This window comes from Haematobia irritans, chromosome 2 (genome assembly GCF_050003625.1).
Source record: "Haematobia irritans isolate KBUSLIRL chromosome 2, ASM5000362v1, whole genome shotgun sequence".
In the NCBI taxonomy this organism is placed as follows: Eukaryota; Metazoa; Arthropoda; class Insecta; order Diptera; family Muscidae; genus Haematobia; species Haematobia irritans.
In genome coordinates this window covers 194128365-194149684 of record NC_134398.1, presented here as the reverse complement: position 1 = coordinate 194149684, position 21320 = coordinate 194128365, and the positions used below count along the sequence as shown (strand labels likewise).

At 34.5% G+C, this 21320-nt stretch overlaps 3 protein-coding genes across 4 annotated transcripts in view; all 3 read right to left on the bottom strand.

Annotated features, from left to right (window-relative positions):
* The window catches only part of dock (SH2/SH3 adaptor protein dock), a 73987-nt gene extending 65677 nt beyond the window's left edge, over positions 1-8310 (bottom strand). Inside the window, exon 1 of the mRNA XM_075297106.1 lies at positions 7602-8310. The gene's annotated coding sequence lies outside the window, so the exon portion shown is untranslated. The remainder of the gene's footprint in view (positions 1-7601) is intronic.
* Positions 8311-11096: 2786 nt separating this feature from the next.
* Positions 11097-12771, bottom strand: LOC142226867 (uncharacterized). 2 transcript variants are annotated; one of them, XM_075297105.1, is made up of 3 exons: positions 12441-12771; positions 11996-12407; positions 11097-11759 (listed from the first exon to the last, which is right to left on the bottom strand). In XM_075297105.1, exons 1-2 carry the CDS (start codon positions 12569-12571, stop codon positions 12215-12217), a joined length of 324 nt encoding a protein of 107 aa, XP_075153220.1. In that variant the 5' UTR covers positions 12572-12771; the 3' UTR covers positions 11097-11759; positions 11996-12214. The 2 variants fall into 2 exon arrangements, with proteins under 2 accessions (XP_075153220.1, XP_075153219.1); XM_075297104.1 differs by having other exon boundaries at positions 11996-12754.
* A 2543-nt stretch (positions 12772-15314) lies between these two features.
* Positions 15315-17071, bottom strand: LOC142226869 (RCC1-like G exchanging factor-like protein). The gene is made up of 2 exons (XM_075297107.1): positions 16707-17071; positions 15315-16642 (listed from the first exon to the last, which is right to left on the bottom strand). Exons 1-2 carry the CDS (start codon positions 16804-16806, stop codon positions 15375-15377), a joined length of 1368 nt encoding a protein of 455 aa, XP_075153222.1. The 5' UTR covers positions 16807-17071; the 3' UTR covers positions 15315-15374.
* Positions 17072-21320: the final 4249 nt, after the last annotated feature.

Genomic DNA, 21320 nt, shown 5'->3' with positions numbered 1-21320 from the left:
GAATGTTGTGTTGCGTTTTGGAGCATCGGCTTGAATCCAGATCGAGGAACTCTGGTGATACATACCGATTGATCCGGTAGTAAGTAAGTCGGGTTTGGTTTGGCTGCACAGAAAAAAAAAATATCACCAAAAATTTTCCAATTAAAATTTTAATAGAATTGTAAACAATCAACAACAATAATCAACTAATTTTTTAATTGAAACAAAAAACAATCCCGCAAATTAAAAGTATTAATTAATTCTTTAATTGGAAAAATTAATTTTTTAATTGACTTTGGTGATTGATTGAAGACATTTCAATTAAAAATGAATTGGACCAATTAATTTCGTGATTGAAGACAAAACATATTTTTTCTGTGTGGGTAAGAAAAAAAGGAGAGATATGTCATGTGGAAAATCTTTTCTTATTGAGCCTATCGACCAATTAAATTTTTGTGTATTTGTTTTAAATAATTTGAATAAATATGTAATTGATTCCATTAGTTGTATAATTATATCGAACAAAAAATAACTGAAACTAAGATTTTCATGAGACATTTCAACCTTTCTTTGATCACCACCACCAACAAAAATCCAGCTAACGTCTCTACTGCATATACATAAGCAATAATATGTTCACCTTTTATTTTATGATCCAACCAATATTTCAATATATGACCTAATTGAAAACTTACTATAATAGAAAACATATTATATCTCACAAAGGAAAAAATGTCGATCCATGCAACGAAGAAAAATCAAATTGATATTAATAAAAAAAAATTTTGATATTTATGAGCCATTAAAAATAAAGACAAATAATTGAACATATCGTCGTAACGAAGAAATGTATTGAGTATGGATTCCGCCGTTCATTTCCCCATCTATCACATGCAAATTTTGAGTATGATGAACGGATGTTATTGATTTGGTTAATTAAAAATAATAAACATTTCCAAAGAAGGGAAATTTTTGTATATGTAAGTTTACTACATTTTAAAGAAAGGGATAATCAAAACAAGGTCATTGAAATTAAATAACGGAATTACGATCATAAGTTATTGATCATGGAATGATCATTGGAACTATGTTTCCAAAGCTCCAATGACACCATAGCCAGAAAACTCTTTGTTGGAATTATTCAAGCGCTCCTACATAAATTTCTGTTTCCCACACCACACTCACCATAAGCGACAAGAACAATTCACATGTCATCAGTTTCACTTATGGGCTTAAATCATGGGTGAATATTCTATTAGTCTGAGATTGGACACAGAATTTTCTGTCTACCAATTGGTAAACAATTTCATTACATAATTGTGAAATCAGAAACTCGTGAATTCGCAAACTCTCCTTTTTGTCGTTATCAAGACATAAACAACCCTTATTTATATACGAAATTCTATACCATACACATAAAAACACTTCAAAAGCCGTTACTTGGCCTATACTAAAATCTATATTAAAATATGTAAATAAATTTTTTTCTGGATGACATATTCAAAGTGACGTGGCAAACGTGTTGTATTTCACCACTTGACACACCATTTACCCCCAAAACATATTTTTAACCATGCCGTCTGGCTACCTGCACGCTTTTGGTTGTGCGAACTATGGGTGGTGGTTCGGCCATTTACTACTTTGCCTAAAGAACAAAATAATAACAAATTTCTTTCCTTTCTAATTGGAGAATACTCCAATTGGACAAACAACTTATATTATGGGCAAATCATTATAATAGGTCTATTGGAAGAATTGTTTACATTTTATATTTTCGCCCAGAATATGGATATACATGTGCATTTAACTATTTGTCGTTCGGCGCAAAAGACTATAATATTATTTTTGACTAACCAAGCTTTTCAACAAAAAAAAACAATCGGAAATTGATTTTAATCGGGAAATAGATGAAAATCATTAAAAAATTAAATGAATTTTTACGTTTATAAAAATGATCCCGCTTACGAACATAAAATGCTTACGAGCTGAATTCATTTATAATTTTAATGACATCCTAGGTGGTAAGAGTTTTATAACGCACTCGATTTTAACCATACTCATGTTTTCAATCAGGTTCTACAGGTAAATTACTCATAAAATTTTTCGTGAGTCACGATATTTTTCATGAGTCACGACATTTAAAAGATTTTCGTGCGTGAGTACAAATTTTCTTTTCGTGAGCGTGAGTCCTACCAAAAAGCCACCGTGGTGCAATGGTTAGCATACACAAGGTCGTGGGTTCGATTCCTGCTACGACCGAACACCAAAAAGTTTTTCAGCGGTGGATTATCCCACCTCAGTAATGCTGGTGACATTTCTGAGGGTTTCAAGGCTTCTCTAAGTGGTTTCACTGGAATGTGGAACGCCGTTCGGACTCGGCTATAAAACGGAGGTCCCTTGTCATTGAGCTTAACATGGAATCGGGTAGCACTCAGTGATAAGAGAGAAGTTCACCACTGTGGTATCACAATGGACTGAATAGTCTAAGTGAGCCTGATACATCGGGCAGCCACATAACCTTACCTAACCTACCAAAAAATATCGTGCGTGAGTGTGTGTGAATAAGATTTCTCCGTCGTGAGTGTGCGTGAGCGTGAGCAAAATATTACTCACGTGCACAAATCTACTATGAAGGACGAATCGTCTTTTAAGGTCGAATCCAATTTTAAGTCGATCTTAATAAACCGCCACTGTGGTATCACAATGGACTGAATAGTCTAAGTGAGTCTGATACATCGGGCTGCCACATAACCTAACATAACCTACCAAAAAATATCGTGCGTGAGTGTGTGTGAATAAGATTTCTCCGTCGTGAGTGTGCCTGAGCAAAATATTACTCACGTGCATACCTCTACTATGAAGGACGAATCGTCTTTTAAGGTCGAATCCAATTTTAAGTCGATCTTAATAAACCGATTATTCAAAAATTTCTCATCAATACAATACTCAATCGCATAATACTTGGCAACGTGATATTGTATATGCTGTACGAGGATTGTCTTTTATGTTTCGGGATTGGACAACCCTAGTGTTGCAATCTGCGAACTGGCAGTTTCGCCCGCAAAATTAATTTTTTTAACAACTTTCGACGTGGATTAACACGACAGCAGTGCATCGTTGAACTTTTGGAGGACCAATGTTTATCGATTCTATGATGAATACAATCGAGGTCGTAGTTCAATCCAAGACAAATTTCGTGAAGGTCGTCCAAAATCGGATCGCGATGCTTCGAAACACGTCTATGGTGAATTTACACATAAACTGCAGTCGACTGCAAGGTTGCTTCTAGATGTGTCAAATCCAACAAAAGTTGCTCGTGCACGAAGCACTTCCAAACATGATCGCCTGTTTTCTCGGAAAAACTGTTGCAATCGTACCACTACTAGAACATCACAGTTAATTCTGAATGGCACACAACCATTTGTTTACCAGTTTTCTTCCAAGAAATCAGGAAATCCAACCGCCGAAAACAGATCACTCTTAACCACGACAAAGCGAGCTACCATACATCGGCTCAATCAACTGGATTTTTGAGCACTCAAAGGGCTTCCTTTTAATCCCGCAAGTAAAAAATTTAAATAAGTTTTTCACGTTTTTCGACACCTGAAAAAGCGATTGATACATTCAGAATGCTTGTTTTGAAGATATCTCAATAAGAGTAGCAAAAGTGCTTCGACAATTGGTTCAAACGCATACAAAAGTGTATAGATATTAATGGGGAATATTTTGGAAAACAATAAAGCTACTTTCGATTAATATTTGTTTCTGTTTTCTAATCTCGAAATATAAAAGGCAACCCTCATATTTTTTTACCTTTCTTAAAAAGCGACTATCATATAATCATACTGTCTTTTTACTCCTAAATGGAAGAATTAATTTTTCCATTCTTGATATTACACATGTTCAAGTGTATATGTATATGTAAATATATGTGAAATTTTCATTTTTATTATATGGGATATAATGTCCACTTATTACAATATCAATTTTCCCTTTGAAAATACCTAAACCCACTATCCTGCCACTCCTCTTTCTCTTTTATCACTCTCTAGTATGTATATAAAAGAAAACAAATCGGAAAAAGAATTTCAAAAATCCACTCGGCAACAACAAATAACAAATGCAACAGAAAAAGGACATAATACCTCTATACGAAATCTATACTTTTCAACTCGTGAGCGCAAACACTATCTTACCCAACTCCCATTTAAGAACGAGAAAGAGAGTAAGCTTTACATAATATACACCAGAGTAAGTCGAAGTGTGAAGTATAGAGTATGGTTGAACAGTAACAATATTTATTTTATATACATACATATTTGTTGTTGTTACTGCTAATGACGTTTACACTTGCTGACTGGTATTCGTTAAGAGAAAGGACATTGGATATTTGTATTTGCTTTGCCATATTGCCGATGGGACCAACAGATGGGATAAGTTGAATGTGTGTGTGTGCACGTATGTGAATGCATATTGTTGATTAACTCTTAATTAATACTTTTTTTTAATCTATCACTCATTATACCCCATTCGTTATCTTGTTATTTGTATTATTATTTCTTGAATAATCTGACAAAAATTTTTGAAAAAATTCAAAAATAATAATTTTAATTGGTTTAGTTTTTTAATTCAAGTGGAATTTTTAAACAATACTTTCAGATCTATACTCTTAAATTTTAACACTATTTTCGACGTCATATCGTTTTTATATTACAGTGTTATTTAATTAGTTGTGTAGTGTAATTGAAAGATTTTATTTATCCCACACAATAACTTACTTCAATATAAATATTGGTTACCATAAATTGGCGGGTTGAAACGTTTATTTTGGGTCAATAAAATCTTTAACTTTTGGGAAAGAGAGATAAGTGGAACGTTTAATCTCAACGTTCAGAAATTCATAAGCGTGAGTGAACAATAAAATCTCGTACTCGTAATTCTAATCAAGTCCATAATTTGAACAGCTATTATTAATTTGGCTGTGAAACAACATTTTAGTTTCGTTACGCATTCGTGGTTTCAAGTAACGACAAGAACTAGAGTGAGTCTTTGACGAGCTTAAATCTACATATCTTTTGTTCGTTTAATCGAACTTTTGGTTCAATGAATTCAATCTCAGTTTGTGGGCCTTAAGATTTTTTTGTTATTCTTACAATTTCTCAAAATTTCGGATAATTCGATTAATCATTGTTTGAACTTTCAATCTCAAGGAGGCGCTGGAGGTTTCTTCGCTTAATAAAATATTTAGTTCAATAGGTCTATCTCAGGTTATACATCAAATTGGGGAGTTTGTTGTAACATTTCGGGTCTGCATTTTTCTATTTATTTTTTAATTTATAAAAATTTACAAATTTCAAAATGTGTAATCGAGAGATTGGTTTCATACTCGGTGATAGACCCTACATTTCAAATTTTAAGGAAATTGGACTCAAATTGCAACATTCCCCAAGACGGACGTGGCTAAATAAAACCATAATTTACTACACTCAACAATATAAATTATATAGGATTTCAGATTAATCATGAAAATCTGATGTGTGGTAAACAGAATCGTCCGAAGACAGTAAGTAATTATTCCCATGCATACGGTATTGCTGTTTGTATGACATAAATGATATTGGTAAGCAATTTTTCATCCCAACTACTTATAAAGTTTTTGCTGGCGAGGTAAACCATACAGAAATATTTTGATGTCCAAACAAAACTGAGTTAGTATCCTCAAACGTAAGCAATACCGTTACTCTAATCATTGAATTTCTTTTTGTAGAATATTTTCATAAAACACCATTCCTTCATGTTTGGCCAGACCACATATTTCCATTTGGCAGAAATTTGGAGATTTCTATCCATGATGAGTGGCCCATAACACAAAATGGGAAACATCTCAAAACTCCCCAGATGGTATGGGGTACTCGAATTATATTTTTGAGTAGATCACGCTTTATACTACCATTCCACGCTGATTTGGACAACCCACACTTTTCTGTTTGGAGTGGCCCATAACACAACATGGACAATATCTCGACTTACAGCGGGTCTAGAATATATGAATTATACTTTAGTAGATCTCGGTTCCTACATCCATTCCTTGCTGGTCTGGGCAGCCCAGATATTTCCAGTTGGAATTGAATTGGGAAATTACTTCAATTCGTGTCTGGTTCAGACAGCCCACATATTTTCAGTTGGAAGAAGTTTGTTTATTTCTCTATAGGATAAGTGGCCTATAACACAAAATGGATACCCTAGAGAGTCTGGAATACATGATATATATTTGAGTAGATTACGATCACCATTCTATGCTGATTCGGATAATCCGCATATTTTTATTTGGAAGAAATTTTGAGATTTTTTCCGTTCGATTCCGGTAGGCACAGCCCACATATTTCCAGTTGGAAAAAGTTTTAGAGATTTCTCTCCAAGATGAGTGGCCCATACTCATTGTCCAACCCACGCTTTTCTGTCTGGATTGAAACTGGTCAATCTCGAATATGTGCTATTCAATCGTCGTCGACAAGAAGTTTATCCAAACATGTATATTTGCATATTAGATTGGGGACCTCTGGCATTTAGGGAGGTCGAATTGCATAACGACAATCTCTGGTTAGGCCGGCCGCTACATTATTTTTTACCAAATATTTTATCTCAATATTTTTAATTTACATTTACACAAATAATGCACAGCAACAACAAAATAGAAATAAAAACAAAACTGAAAACAAAATGATGCGAAAAGTGGTTGTTTTCCGAAAGGGGTGTAAATAAAAAAAGAGGTCGTTTAACGTGTGCGTGCCAGTGTGTATGTACATGTGGTGAGGCGAAATGGGGGTAGCGAGATTTGTGATTAACACAACCGGTGTAACGGTAAATATACCGGCTTCCTATAAATAGCGTACGAATTTCACTGACACAGAAGAAAAGAACGCACGATTACAATAATGATGAAATATACTCTAGGCGTCACACAAACGAATGCGAAGGATAACGAAATATTCTCTATGACAAAAACACAGCAACGAGGACAATAGCAGACAATACCAAAATGAGATGTTAAGGTGGTTTCAAATCAATGAAATGGTGAATTCTCAACAAACACAAAGGATATTTGAAAAAGGTGAATTAGAGTTTGATGCTCACTCACAGACATCAAGTTTTTGGGTGGTGCTTTTTTTGGTGTCCTTATATTGTTGTTGTTGTTATTATGTTGTTCAGAGAGGGAGAAGAAATGCATAATACACCATAAAAAGGAAGAACCAAAACACATACGGCGCAAATGAAATGAGAGAAGAAAGCGCACAAGCCCGGCGCCTGCAACAAGGGAGTCAGATATTTGAATCCCTGACTATATATATATATAATTTGGGAGTAGTAAGTAGTATTTGCTCACGTACTGAGAGAGAATAAAAGACCAGGAGCAAACGAAAGGAATAGAAACGACAGAGTTAATGACGACCATGATGATGATGGTAATGACGATGTGGTCTACGACAACGTCAACATCGGCGGCAACGGTGTATATGAAATGAACGAGCGAGCTGAGCGACGAACTCTTCGACACTTTTCAACTACACTACAGAATAGATGGGGATAAAATGACTGGATGGATATTTTGTGTGTGTACCTACCGGAGACGAGCGATGTACGATGAAAATGCGTTTTCCTTTTTTTCTTCTTCTTTGGGAAAAAGCAGCCCCAGCCCTTTAATGCATTTCCACACAAAAAACGGCTATTTAGTCTAAAGATTTTCCGATCTGATCCAGCGGGTTTCTAGTCCTTAAAATTAAATTTCTTCTTTCAACAAGATAATTCGATCATTTGTTGAAGCTTCTTGTTACTTCACTTCTTGCAAATATTGAATTTTATTCTGTTTTGTGGGCGAGATCTCTCACAAATGATGACGACAATATTGAATTATTTTCCCATTGCCTATGGAAAGTTGCAATATGAATATTTACTTTCTATCCACCAAGTCAAGTGAAAAATATTTTCCGAATTATACTTGTCGATATTTAGTACACTTTTTCGTTTAATGAATTCAATAAAACATATTTCACCATTTCCACTTGGAAAATTTCACTTGCTATTTTTTTAGCCTTCTTGAATCACTTTTTTTTTCTTCTTTTGCCTTCACTGGAAAGAACTTTTATATTTTTTCCAATATGTCTATTTTTTCACTGGTTAAACAAATTGTAATTTTTCTTATGATTTTATGGTAAATATTTGCGAGGATTTCAGTATTTTGGACTTCCACAAATGAATAAATTACAACATTTTTTCACTACGCGAATCCGTTCAGACACCTCTCTCAATTGCTTAATTTGCTTGCATTCTGTCTTTCGTCTATGGCTGGTACCTAATACAAATGCGTTTCAATAATATCAACCACTTTTTGTGTGTACTGGCAACTTCTCACTGTCAGCTGAAGGCACTCAAATATATTAAGGGTAGTTATAACATGGCGACTTATCGTTCAACAAATGTGTGTAATGCTATGTTCCCACCGACTCGTTTTCCTCATTCGTTTTTCCAAAACATTTCACCGTTCACTCCGAGTTGAGATGTTTTAGTTTGACAGTTACCATGGAAACTAGAAATTCACATTTACTCGAAATTCACATATATGCAACCTATGTCCAAATAATTACCGCGAGCGCAAAGGGAAAAAATGTTATGTTATTTTCACATGTCCATGTTCTTAAAAGCCTTTGTTTATTCTTATTTTTCTATGAAACTTATTTTAATATTTTCGACATATATTTTGAATAGGGCATGTTATTCGGGGTATATTCCAAATTGACGTGTTTTGGAGGAAAACTTGTGTTTTGAATTTGTTTTTTAGTATGGAGAAAACGACTCGTTTTGAAGTGCTTATAAAGGGAAAACATTTCAAACCCCAAAACATGCTTGGTGAGAACACCGTATAATGCGTTTTATGCGCTTTACAGATTATCAGTTATTCCGTACGGAAATTCAAATTTTTCATTCATTCTCTGTACGATTTTCGAATTTGAACCACCTGTAAAACGAGAAACGAATATATCCCAGTTCTATTGGGAGGCGAGAGAACTCAGAATGTTCCAATTTGAGTAGCTTCTTTCTCGATTTGAAATCCCTTCTCCTACACTCAAAGTAGATTTGTTCCCATATTTCCCGGCTATAAAAAGGAGGTCCCTTGTAATTGAGCTAAACTTGGAATAGGAAAGCTCTCAGTGATAAGAGAGAAGGAATGATTGTCAACTCAAATAAACGAGCTTAAACATTTAAATACTTTTAAGATGTTCGATTTACCGTTAAAAATCTGTCTATTTTCGGTGTTACAATTTGGCATAAATAACATCCTAACTACTTCTCGAAATGTTCTCTTTTATTTTGAACAAATGATTTTCTAGTCACTTTTTGACATTTGAAAGTGGGTACCAAGACATATTTAGGAAGGTAGTTTCTTGCTATCAGGTGATTACAGAACTTTGATATTGTCGGTAGTTAATTAATAGCATAGGCATAGCTAATTAGTTTTATGGGTTTGTCATCTCCCCCTAAAAATACCATACCGTATTTCTTCAAACTATAATTATATATCATTGAATTAAATATTCTGGTTTCTCCCCATCTACAAGAATTTATTTTTACTCTTTTTGAGATATTTTCACAATGAGCAAATATTGTAACTTTTACCCCTTAAGAGAATGTTGCTAGCTACGCCAATGTTTAATAGACAATAGTGACAAAAAAAATTCAAAATAAAATTATTTTATACCAAAAATTTTGAAATATTGAATTTGTTTTAAATTTATGACAAAAGTTTCGAAATAAATGGTCCTCATAATTGATGGTAAGAATTATTTCAATTAGTCTTGCGAACCGTAACACATTTCCTCATATTTCGAAGCATACATCGATACTTTTCCAGATTTTCCCTATTTTAAATTTCCCACTTGTTGAACACATTGTTTGTAAAGGTGGGTACTATGTTTGTTGGCACGAAAAAAACTTCACTTAACCATTCTTTCGCGTTGAAAAATGAGAGTGTTGACAATACATTTCGAATGAAGAAAACAGCTATTTTGGAGCTATTCCACGTTTATTTCTCCGCAATTTAATTGACAACATCGCCAAATGTCATACTATTTTTACTTATACATACGCAGCAGCTGATTGTTTACATACACGCATTCATGATAATTGTTTTGAAAAGTGTTTTTCTACCAGTTTTTGGATTGTTTTGCAAAAAAATCTCATACAGCACTGGACACTAATAATTATTAAGAATAAAGCTCCAGCCGCTCTACCCCTGGTGTCTTACCACATTCTGCAACAGCTTTTACAACATGTGGTACATTGTCTTCTTCAGCTTTTCCAAATGGATACCGTCAATTTGTAACGCACATCAAAAAAACATATAATTCCGGTGTTATGCTAACTTTTACATCATGAGCAGCAATGGACTCATTCATCAACAAACTTAATTCGTTGGTGTCCACAATATCTACACAATCGCATTGCAATACCATGCTGTTGCCGCCTCACTAGCAATTTCAAATCCAGTGGTCACCACCACGGTTCCCACAAAGGATAATAATGCCATTTCATTTGCCAATGTTGTTACATCGGGGGGGAACAACCAACTTAAGCCCATAACTCAAGTTCAAGGGTAGTTCCTAAGCCAAAGTCACTGTTCCCGACTTATATTTCGTCACAAAGGGATGTTAGTGTTCTATACCAGACTCTTCGTTGACTGAAATTAATACATTGAGAAGCAATTGGCTGGTTTACTGAAGGATGTTATACTCTCCCAATGTATAAGTTCCAATAACTATTTCAGTCACGTTATGAAATTCAACCAGTGTTTTGAATTGATTAAATGCAAGAATGCCGCTAACTGAAATTTAAAAGCCACAACGAAATTAAATCGTTTCATTCCAGCCTATCGCAACCATTTTGGACAGATGATGAATACATCATTGCTACTTAAATAAAAATTATTTAATTATTTGCTATAAACATTTATTTTGGATATAACTTTGTTCAGAAAAATTTACTAATTTTATATTAAAAAGTATAAAACGTATAAGACCACCCAATTACCTATACCCCGGTATATAAAAATAAAACAAGTTCGATTATAATTTTATTATTATTTTTTTTTAATTTGTACATTTATACACTAATTAAAGACACTAGAACACAATGTTTTCTTTTCTGGATTATCAGCTTTCTTTCATTAATATTGTTATATTTAAAAATTTTTAATTATCATTTCTCATATTTAGCTTTCATGTTGTTTCCATTAAAAATTAAAATTGCATTAACATTTCTTTTGTTCAGTTCTCATTCATTTACGCCTCTTACACACAAAAAACGAGCTCGCTTAACAAATGGAAAAGGGAGCAATTACGAGGAGCGGTAAAATAATAAAAAAAAAATACAATTCATTTCTTTGTAAAAAATGGGCGTTGAATGTAGAAGCACTGGGTTTACAGAGATAAGACGAAATCGTTTTTAAGCATATTTTAAAAAAGAAATCTTCATCGATTACATCTGCAGTATTATGACAATTAGCTTCTTCTACTTCTTCGTGTTCTGTGCAAACATTATGTTGCATAACATTAGTCAATTCTAAATTAGCAGGGGATGATGATAAATGGTGGCCTGGTTGTATCTCTACAATATGACGCTGATGGAATGCTATTGTTGCCGATGGCTGAAGCGATGATGGTACTGTTGTAATAGGCGGAGTTTCCAACGGGCACCGGTCGCCGATTGGAAACTCCTAGAAGACATTCCTTAAGGTAAGTACTATGTTCGCTTTTCGCGTTGAAATTTTCGTGGTTACTTTATTAAAACAGTTCAATATAAAGCAGATAAATTAACTCAATTGATGCGCTGTGTCTTCTTTCTCTAGATTTCGATAACACTTTACAGGAATAAGTTTGTTTTCATTTATAATTTTGATTATTTGAGGAAAAGTAATCGCGAAAATAAAGTGGTTTTCAACTCGAAAACCGAACATAGTACCCACCTTTAGGGGTAAAATTTCACCCAGCCACTTCTTCGCCAGCAAAATCCAATTTAACAACATCACCTGGTAAACATTCCTCCACATCAACTTCATTCTCTGCCGTATTTATACGGTTCAATGTCATTGTAATATCTGGACCAGACTTAAGTCCCACGGTAGCTCCTGCTAAAGCCATTGTAGTGGTGGGAACAACAACATTCGATCCAGCTGCTGGTGATACTATTGTGGATGATTGTGAAACCTCCATTGCATTAGTATTGCATTTGTATTACTAACGGCAGCAACAGTCGATATTGCATTTGAAGAATTAGTAATAGTGGCTAATGTTGGAGTAGTATTTGCTGCCACCCCAATGGGACCACTCACTACTTGGGCGGCCGTTGTATTTGGTTGTTGCAATACAATATTTGCGGTCACAGCCACTGTGGTCGTGGCAGGTGTTGAGGGTGCTATGTTGGAGTTGTTCACTGTAGCTGATGTAGTGGCTGCAATTGTGGGTGTCAGGGATGTGAGGGCAGATGCTACTGTGGCAGAAACGGCTAAAGAACCAGATGCTGTTATATATGTTATATACATATAGCACGCCGTTATTTTTATTTCGTCAATCGAATTGCATTTTTAAATAACAACGCGAACCACTTTTGTATTCTAATTTAACACAAATCATTTGAATAAATCAATTATTTCTTAATTCACATTACAAATGGCGCCATGTTTTGAAACTAACTAATCTCAACATATGGAAGGATTTAAAGCCGACCTAATTAGGGACTATGCACTTTATGTCAGTTTTTCAACTCGAAAAAAAAAAACAAAGTACCACAAATGAAAAAATATTTCGGTAGTTTTTCGCATTTTTGGTTTTGTATGGGATTTCGCTTCGGAAACCGAACATAGTACCTACCTTAAGGCCGGTACTATGTTCATTCTTGCGAAAAATTTTTATGGAAACCATTATTTCGCACATAGAAAGCGGCGTTTTTTTAGGTAGCTTGGAACGTTATTTTACAGGGAGCGATATTGGATTAAGTTGGTGGTTGTTGCTTGTTTTTACAAAATAACATTTTATTTTTCCTTGGGCAATTGATCTGCTATTCCTTTGATCCTTTGTATAGTTTCGGAACAAAAATATGGTCCGTGTTTGATTTATAAACCCGCACAAATAGTTTTTAATAAATAAATTATTTCTTAATTCACATTGCAAATGGCGCCGTGCTATAAACGTCAGTTTTTCAACACGAAAAAACAAAGTATCACAAATGGAAAAAATTTCGCAAATTTTTCGCATGTTTTGGTTTTGTATGGAGTTTCAACGCGAAAACCGAACAGAGTACCGGCCTTTAAGTGGGAAATTTAAATCACTTTGACTGACAATCAAAGTTTCAATATGGCTATTGACATTTTTGTTTATAAAACTACCTTAAATCTGCCGTGGTGGGTACTATATAAGGTTTTTCCACCAAACTTTCAAAGTATTACAGCCTATTTCTGATATCCGAACGAAAGCAATTGCGAACGAACGGTAGTCACTCACTTTCGTCTAGATTTGGGTTTCTCTAACTTCCTTTCGTTCGTTCGCATGGCTTACGTTACTGTCAAATGCTAGCATTACCAGATCTCAATTATTTGAATTTCTTGAAAAAGGCCCATACATTTTAAAAATTATTTTCCATAAAATTCAATCTGGCATCCCCGTTTATTTGGCAAAATTTTCCTGCTTCTGATATTTGGTTTAGTTCAATAATTTTTTAACAAATTAGCCCGCGTAGAGAGATAAGGATTTGTATTTCCATATTTCTACAATAAGGTAAGTACTATGTTCGCTTTTCGCGTTGAAATTTTCGTGGTTACTTTATTAAAACAGTTCAATATAAAGCAGACAAATTAACTCAATTGATGTGTAGTTTCTTGTTCCATTAGTTTTCGGCAAGACTTTACAGGAATAAGTTTGTTTTCATTTATAATTTTGATTATTTAAGGAAAAGTACTCGCGAAAATAATGTGGTTTTCAACTCGAAAACCGAACATAGTACCTACCCATAATTACAGTTCAGTTCTCCTTTTAATGAGTGTTTCATTCGAAATGTATGTGTTTGTTCGAGTTAGACTTTTCATTAAACGGTCCCTATGGCGGTTATAAAGAATAAATAGATCGATAAAATCACTTTTATCACATATTTACATTAAAACCGTTAATAAATTTATAAATTATTAAGTTTTTCCTTATTTACTAATGCCTTTTTCACAAATCGAAAGGTCTTTACCAAGTGAGTGGTTTTGACATTTCAGTTCGACAAAATGCGAACGAATCGAGTTACAGAAACCCAGTCTTTGAGATTACGTTACGTCTTCGTTCGCATTGACTTTCGTTTCGATTTTCGTTTAGATACCCCTTAGGGAAACCAAAATCAGCTGTTTTGCGTTTTGTACCATAGACCAAGGAAGGTATAGACATCTCAAGTGAATTCACAGCGCTGTAGTTTGTCTGCACACTGTAGATGGCTCTTTTTCGTCTGCAATTGAGTGTTTCTTTAATTTGGCTTTAATTTGTTTTCTTTCCTTTGTTCTCTCGTTGAAACACCAAATATTGTGAAAGTTTATAAAATACTATTCATCCACACCTTTTCCTTGGTCTATGTTTTGTATGCGAACGAAGACTAGAATTCGGATAGCAGAAATAGGCTGTTAAGGCCGGTATGCACCTCCAGCGAAATTTTCGGTAGCAAAAATTTATTTAAGTCTACAACAAAAAAACAGGGCTGTGTACACAAATTGTAAAGCAGCTAATCGCTTTTAAAAATTGTTAATATATGTTCCAAATATTCCTCAAATAAATTGTTTATTATTTACAGACCTTTTAAAACTCTTACGCACACAATGATTGTAATAAATTAAATGTTTGCTGCCAAAATATGCTTTTGACAACCCTGTTATTTTCATTAGAGGTGCGTACAAGCTTACGAAATTGAACGCTACCGAAAATTTCGTTAGCATAAATAGCAATGCATTTCTTATGGGAATGAAATTTTTCGCTAGAGGTGCATACCGGCCTTTAATGTAAAAATATACATGAAGACAAATTTTTCAGAAATGTGAATGGCCAATGCATTAAGTCCAATTAGTTGGAATATTTAGAAATGGTATCAATTTTTGTTATAATTTATTTTATTTTGTTACAAATTTATATTTTTATATTGATTTTTAATATGTCCCAATTAATTTTTTTTTTTTTGAAAAATTATCATGCATTTCGTTTCAAATATAATGATATTGTGGATTTTCTGAGTACAGAAAATATTGAAGTTCATACACTGTATGATATTTTCTAGTATTTTTTATTAACAACAAAAACATGAATTAAAAGATATACATTTTTATCCTATATAAAAGGCTTACACATAGCTAGCGTGTGATCAACCCCATATGCCACTTTTGTGACTTTTCCATTAACAGCAGTTTTCAGAGGAAAGAATTGGTCTTGTTTGTGCCCCAATCCCAAGTGACCACAACGATTTTTACCCCACATAAATAAATCCCCATCTGAATTAATTGCACCCATGTGGAAAACACCACAACCTATGGACACGACATAGGCTTTGTCACTAAAATCGTTTCGCCCAAAAAGAGCTGGTAGCAAATGTTGAGGTTTAGAGGACTGCTCTACATAGGGACCGAAACCCAAGATACCATAGCCCCATGTATATACCAATCCTTCCTCGTTGAGAACCATGCAAAAAGATCCACCGGAAGCTATGTCCTTAAATTTTCCAATACCTTTGGTTAATTGAAGATGCCGAGGTGAATTAATTTGACTTTCAGCGTTTTCAGAGTCATCCAATTGTCCATATTCTGAGTTACCCCAACCAAATACATCACCTTTGTCATTCAGGGCTAACACACAATCGGAAGCACAGGATAATTTTACTATGTGTTCGCGGGAAATATCACCAAGCGCTTGAGATATGCGACCATTTGTAGTGAAATGCCCTTGACCAGTTTGCCCATCAGCTCCCCAACCGCAAGTATATACATGGCCCAATTTTGTCAGGAACATTGTATGATCTTGTCCGCATACTACATCGATAATGGAATCCTCTTCACCGCAAATATCCTTCTCCGATAGTCGGTGAATCAATGTACTACCTTTGTACTGTTCATCTTCAATAATTTCTCTACAACATTGGCCATAAGAGTTGTTGCCCATAGTAAATATCATACCGTTGTTAGTGACAACAACCAAATGAGCCCTTCCGGCCGACATACTTCGAACCATCATATCTTCATCAGTCTCTCCCTCAATTCGTGGCAACTTAATAGGTGTGGGATATATTATTATATCGAGATTTTGTGGATCCTTGGGATTGCCTCTCATTTGAAGACCCAATTGTGAATCTGTATTTAGTCCTGATCCAAAAAGTGTTTCACCATCTGACCTTTTTACAGCAAAAGCTGAAAATCCATACCCGGCTGTTATGTCTTGTACGTCATTATTAACTGAAAACTGCATGCGAGTGGGATGATGAACCATATCCGTGTAACGTTCCTGGGCTTTTTTTACATTGGTTAGATTGCCCAAAGCTCCCGTTTCCTGGTAACCCCAAACGTAAACGCGGTGTTTGTGAGGATTTGAAGGCTTTGATTCTAAGACTGGAATTAAAAAGTTATTTACTCGAATGTATAATTTAGCTATACTCTACTCTAGAGGTCTTACCACTAATTTTTGTTTCATCCTGCTTGAGTAATTGTCGCTTAGCTTTGGAAGTGTATGATCGAACAAAGAATAATTTATTCGCAAGTGACTTTTTTATCATTTTCTTTCATAAAATTTGCCCTATTGTTTATTTTTAATACATAACTATGAAACTGTTATTATTTCTGCTTATTGTATTAACCTATTGGGCACCGACGGAAGTTGCAAATTTAGACCTGAGCGAACTTTTACCAATACGTTTGATTCCCACTAATAACGTACTATTGCTTATTTGGCAGAAATTTCTTTGAGACCACTTTTAACGATTTTTACATATTCTGCTCTAATAAAGTAAAGATGTCAATGATATCCAATAACAATATATCTTATATCTAATTCTGGCGCAGAAGGGTTTAATTGAATTTTAAGATAATCAGCTGATGTGAAATATTCTCACCACATTGACTTGTTTTTCCAATGATGCTTTTAAATAACAGCGTGAGCGTTTGCGAATATAACAAACAAAGGGTCTGTTCGAAACCGAAAGTTTATACTAAAGGCCGGTACTCTGTTCGGTTTTCGCGTTGAAACTCCATACAAAACCAAAAAATGCGAAAAATTTGCGAAATTTTTTCCATTTGTGATACTTTGTTTTTTCGTGTTGAAAAGCTGACGTTTATAGCACGGCGCCATTTGCAATGTGAATTAAGAAATAATTTATTTATTAAAAACTATTTGTGTGGGTTTATAAATCAAACACGGACCATATTTTTGTTCCGAAACTATACAAAGGATCAAAGGAATAGCAGATCAATTGCCCAAGGAAAAATAAAATGTTATTTTGTAAAAACAAGCAACAACCACCAACTTAATCCAATATCGCTCCCTGTAAAATAGCGCTCCAACCTACCTAAAAAATCGCCGCTTTCTATGTGCGAAATAATGGTTTCCATAAAAATTTTTCGCAAGAATGAACATAGTACCGGCCTTAAGGTGGGTACTATGTTCGGTTTTCGAGTTGAAAATCACTTTATTTTCGCGATTACTTTTCCTGAAATAATCAAAATTATAAATTAAAACCAAAATATTCCTGTAACGTCTTGCCGAAATCTAGGGGAACAAGAAACTGCGCATCAATTGAATTAATTTATCTGCTTCATATTGAACTGTTTTATTAAAGTAACCGCGAAAATTTCAACTCGAAAAGCGAACATAGTACTTACCTTTAAGGTGAGAAAATATTGCTAGTTTGCTGTACTAATTCGGTACCAAATAAAACTATTTTTTTTATTTGTTTTGTGATAATCAAAACGTTCCCAGTTATGTTATGTTGTAAATGTCATGAATTTTTGAACTTGAATAAATATCAAATTTCTTACTGGGCTCCTGCCCTGCAGCATTTTTTGAATTTGACGGCACTTCTGAGAATCCCCACCGCGCCGAAAACAGACGTATATGGTATCCAAAACTCGTCGCAAAAGTGGCATCACTATTGAGAAGTTGTACCACGCCAAGTTACTATAAAAATGTATCGCATGAGTGCAATTAAAAGGTGCCTTTTTAGATAACATTTAAAACGACGCCAATACAATTTATACAAATAAACCCAGCCAGCATTTCAAAGTTTCATTTCATCCTAAGTGACACAACAACAATCGCCGACTGTGATGGGGGAAGTTTATAAAAAAGTACAAAATGTACAGGACAGAAAACATATTTATTACGCTTAAAATTATGAAAGGTATATTGGTGAACAATTTTCGACTTTTCAAATGGAATAAAGTGATAGTTTTTCTGATATTTTTCCATACACGCTGCCTCCATCAAGAATAAACACTGATAGACGCTGGAGCATCTACCGAATATAGTAGAATTGCAACTTATACATTCCACAATTCCTTTCTTAAGACATTATGTTCAATGTGGTTTTATTCGTATAAATGTTATACCTGGTATATTTTATAAATTTTTATTTAAATTAATAAAATTCTAAACAATCGTACATTACTTGATCACAACGATTCTTTTACAACTGTCTTAAAATGCACTTTGTCTAACAGTTTGAAGGGGCTCTTATTGGCGTCGTTCTAAATTGATCTAAAAAAGCACCTAATAATTGCACTCATGCGATGCTTTTCATATTCATATTTATTTAATCAAACCGAGCCCATGCGGACTATATGTTGATAGATAATACAAATGATTACAGGTATTTGCTTGAAATGATAAAACTAACTAATACATATTTTAAAAACACTAAGTGAAAAATCTATAATAAAACGAAATATATATGAAAATTATGAAAATAAAAACAAAGAAAGGCTAAATGTGATGTTTAAAACTAATATCCTAAAACTAAAAACCTAACGCACACTTTTATAAAAAAAATAAATTAAAAATGCTTTATACAAATACTTTAATTAAATTGATAATTGATAATTGTAATTAATTTTTTTTTCTTTCGTCTCGTTACAAAAGTCATTAATAATTTATTATATGTAGTTTTCCAAATCGTATCATGTTTGTGTATTAAATGATTGTACTTTTCAAATCACACACTGTAAATAAAACGGTTTTATATCGTGTTGTGTGTGAATACAAATAAATAAATAAATAGTTAGACATGGTTGTTAACGGCCATATACTATATGGGGTTTATATGGGGGCTATATATAATTATTGGCCGCTGTGGATCAATTTTTGCATATTTGTTAGAGACCATACTTACCATGTACTAAATTTCAGCCAGATCGGATGAAATTTGCTTCTCTTAGAGGCTCCGCAAGCCAAATCAGGGGATCGGTTTATATGGGGGCTATATAAAGGGTGATTCTTTTGAGGTTAGGATTTTCATGCATTAGTATTTGACAGATCACGTGGGATTTCAGACATGGTGTCAAAGAGAAAGATGCTCAGTATGCTTTGACATTTCATCATGAATAGCCGAACGATCTGCCACAACGTCGAATTTTCAGTGAATGGGCCCTAGAAAAGTTGGCAGAAAATCCGCTTTTTTATCGACAAATTTTGTTCAGCGATGAGGCTCATTTCTGGTTGAATGGCTACGTAAATAAGCAAAATTGCCGCATTTGGAGTGAAGAGCAACCAGAAGCCGTTCAAGAACTGCCCATGCATCCCGAAAAATGCACTGTTTGGTGTGGTTTGTACGCTGGTGGAATCATTGGACCGTATTTTTTCAAAGATGCTGTTGGACGCAACGTTACGGTGAATGGCGATCGCTATCGTTCGATGCTAACAAACTTTTTGTTGCCAAAAATGGAAGAACTGAACTTGGTTGACATGTGGTTTCAACAAGATGGCGCTACATGCCACACAGCTCGCGATTCTATGGCCATTTTGAGGGAAAACTTCGGAGAACAATTCATCTCAAGAAATGGACCGGTAAGTTGGCCACCAAGATCATGCGATTTGACGCCTTTAGACTATTTTTTGTGGGGCTACGTCAAGTCTAAAGTCTACAGAAATAAGCCAGCAACTATTCCAGCTTTGGAAGACAACATTTCCGAAGAAATTCGGGCTATTCCGGCCGAAATGCTCGAAAAAGTTGCCCAAAATTGGACTTTCCGAATGGACCACCTAAGACGCAGCCGCGGTCAACATTTAAATGAAATTATCTTCAAAAAGTAAATGTCATGGACCAATCTAACGTTTCAAATAAAGAACCGATGAGATTTTGCAAATTTTATGCGTTTTTTTTTTTTTTTAAAGTTATCAAGCTCTTAACAAATCACCCTTTATAATTATGTATCGATGTGTACCAATTTGTGCATGGTTGTTCATATGCTGACACCATATACCAAATTACAGCCGGATCCGATGAAATTTGCTTCTCTTAGAGGATCCGCAAGCCAAATCTGGAGATCGGTTTATATGGGGGCTATATATAATTATGGACCGATATGAACCAATTTTTGCATGGTTGTTAGAGACCATATACTAGCACCATGCACCAAATTTCAGCCGGATCGGCCGATATGGCCCATTTGCCATCATTGATACAACTGACCTACATCAATAACAACTACTTGTGCCAAATCGATAGCTTGTTTCGTTCGGATCCGCAAGCCAAATTTGGGGGTCCGTTTATATGAGGGCTATACGTAAAAGTTGACCGATATGACCCATTTGCCATCATTGATACAACTGACCTACATCAATAACAACTACTTGTGCCAAGTTTCAAGTCGATAGCTTGTTTCGTTCGGAAGTTAGCGTGATTTCAACAGACGGACGGACATGCTCAGATCGACTCAGAATTTCACCACGACCCAGAATATATACTTTATGGGGTCTTAGAGCAATATTTCGATGTGTTACAAACGGAATGACAAAGTTAATATACCCCCATCCTATGGTGGAGGGTATAAAAAGAAGTATCCTGGAAAAATTACACTTAGCAAAAAATTTCGCTAGATTTTCACTGTAAAAAACGAAGGTAACTGCAATATTTTTGCCATGCATTAAAATTTTTCCTAATACAAATTACTGGAGATGTAGTTATCGATTGACGAGTACATGGTGTTTAAGGAAATAGCTACTGTTTTCCTTCTTCAGATATAATTTGGAAGTTTTGGCAGATTTCTCCGCAGTGTATAATTGTTTGGAATTGCAAAA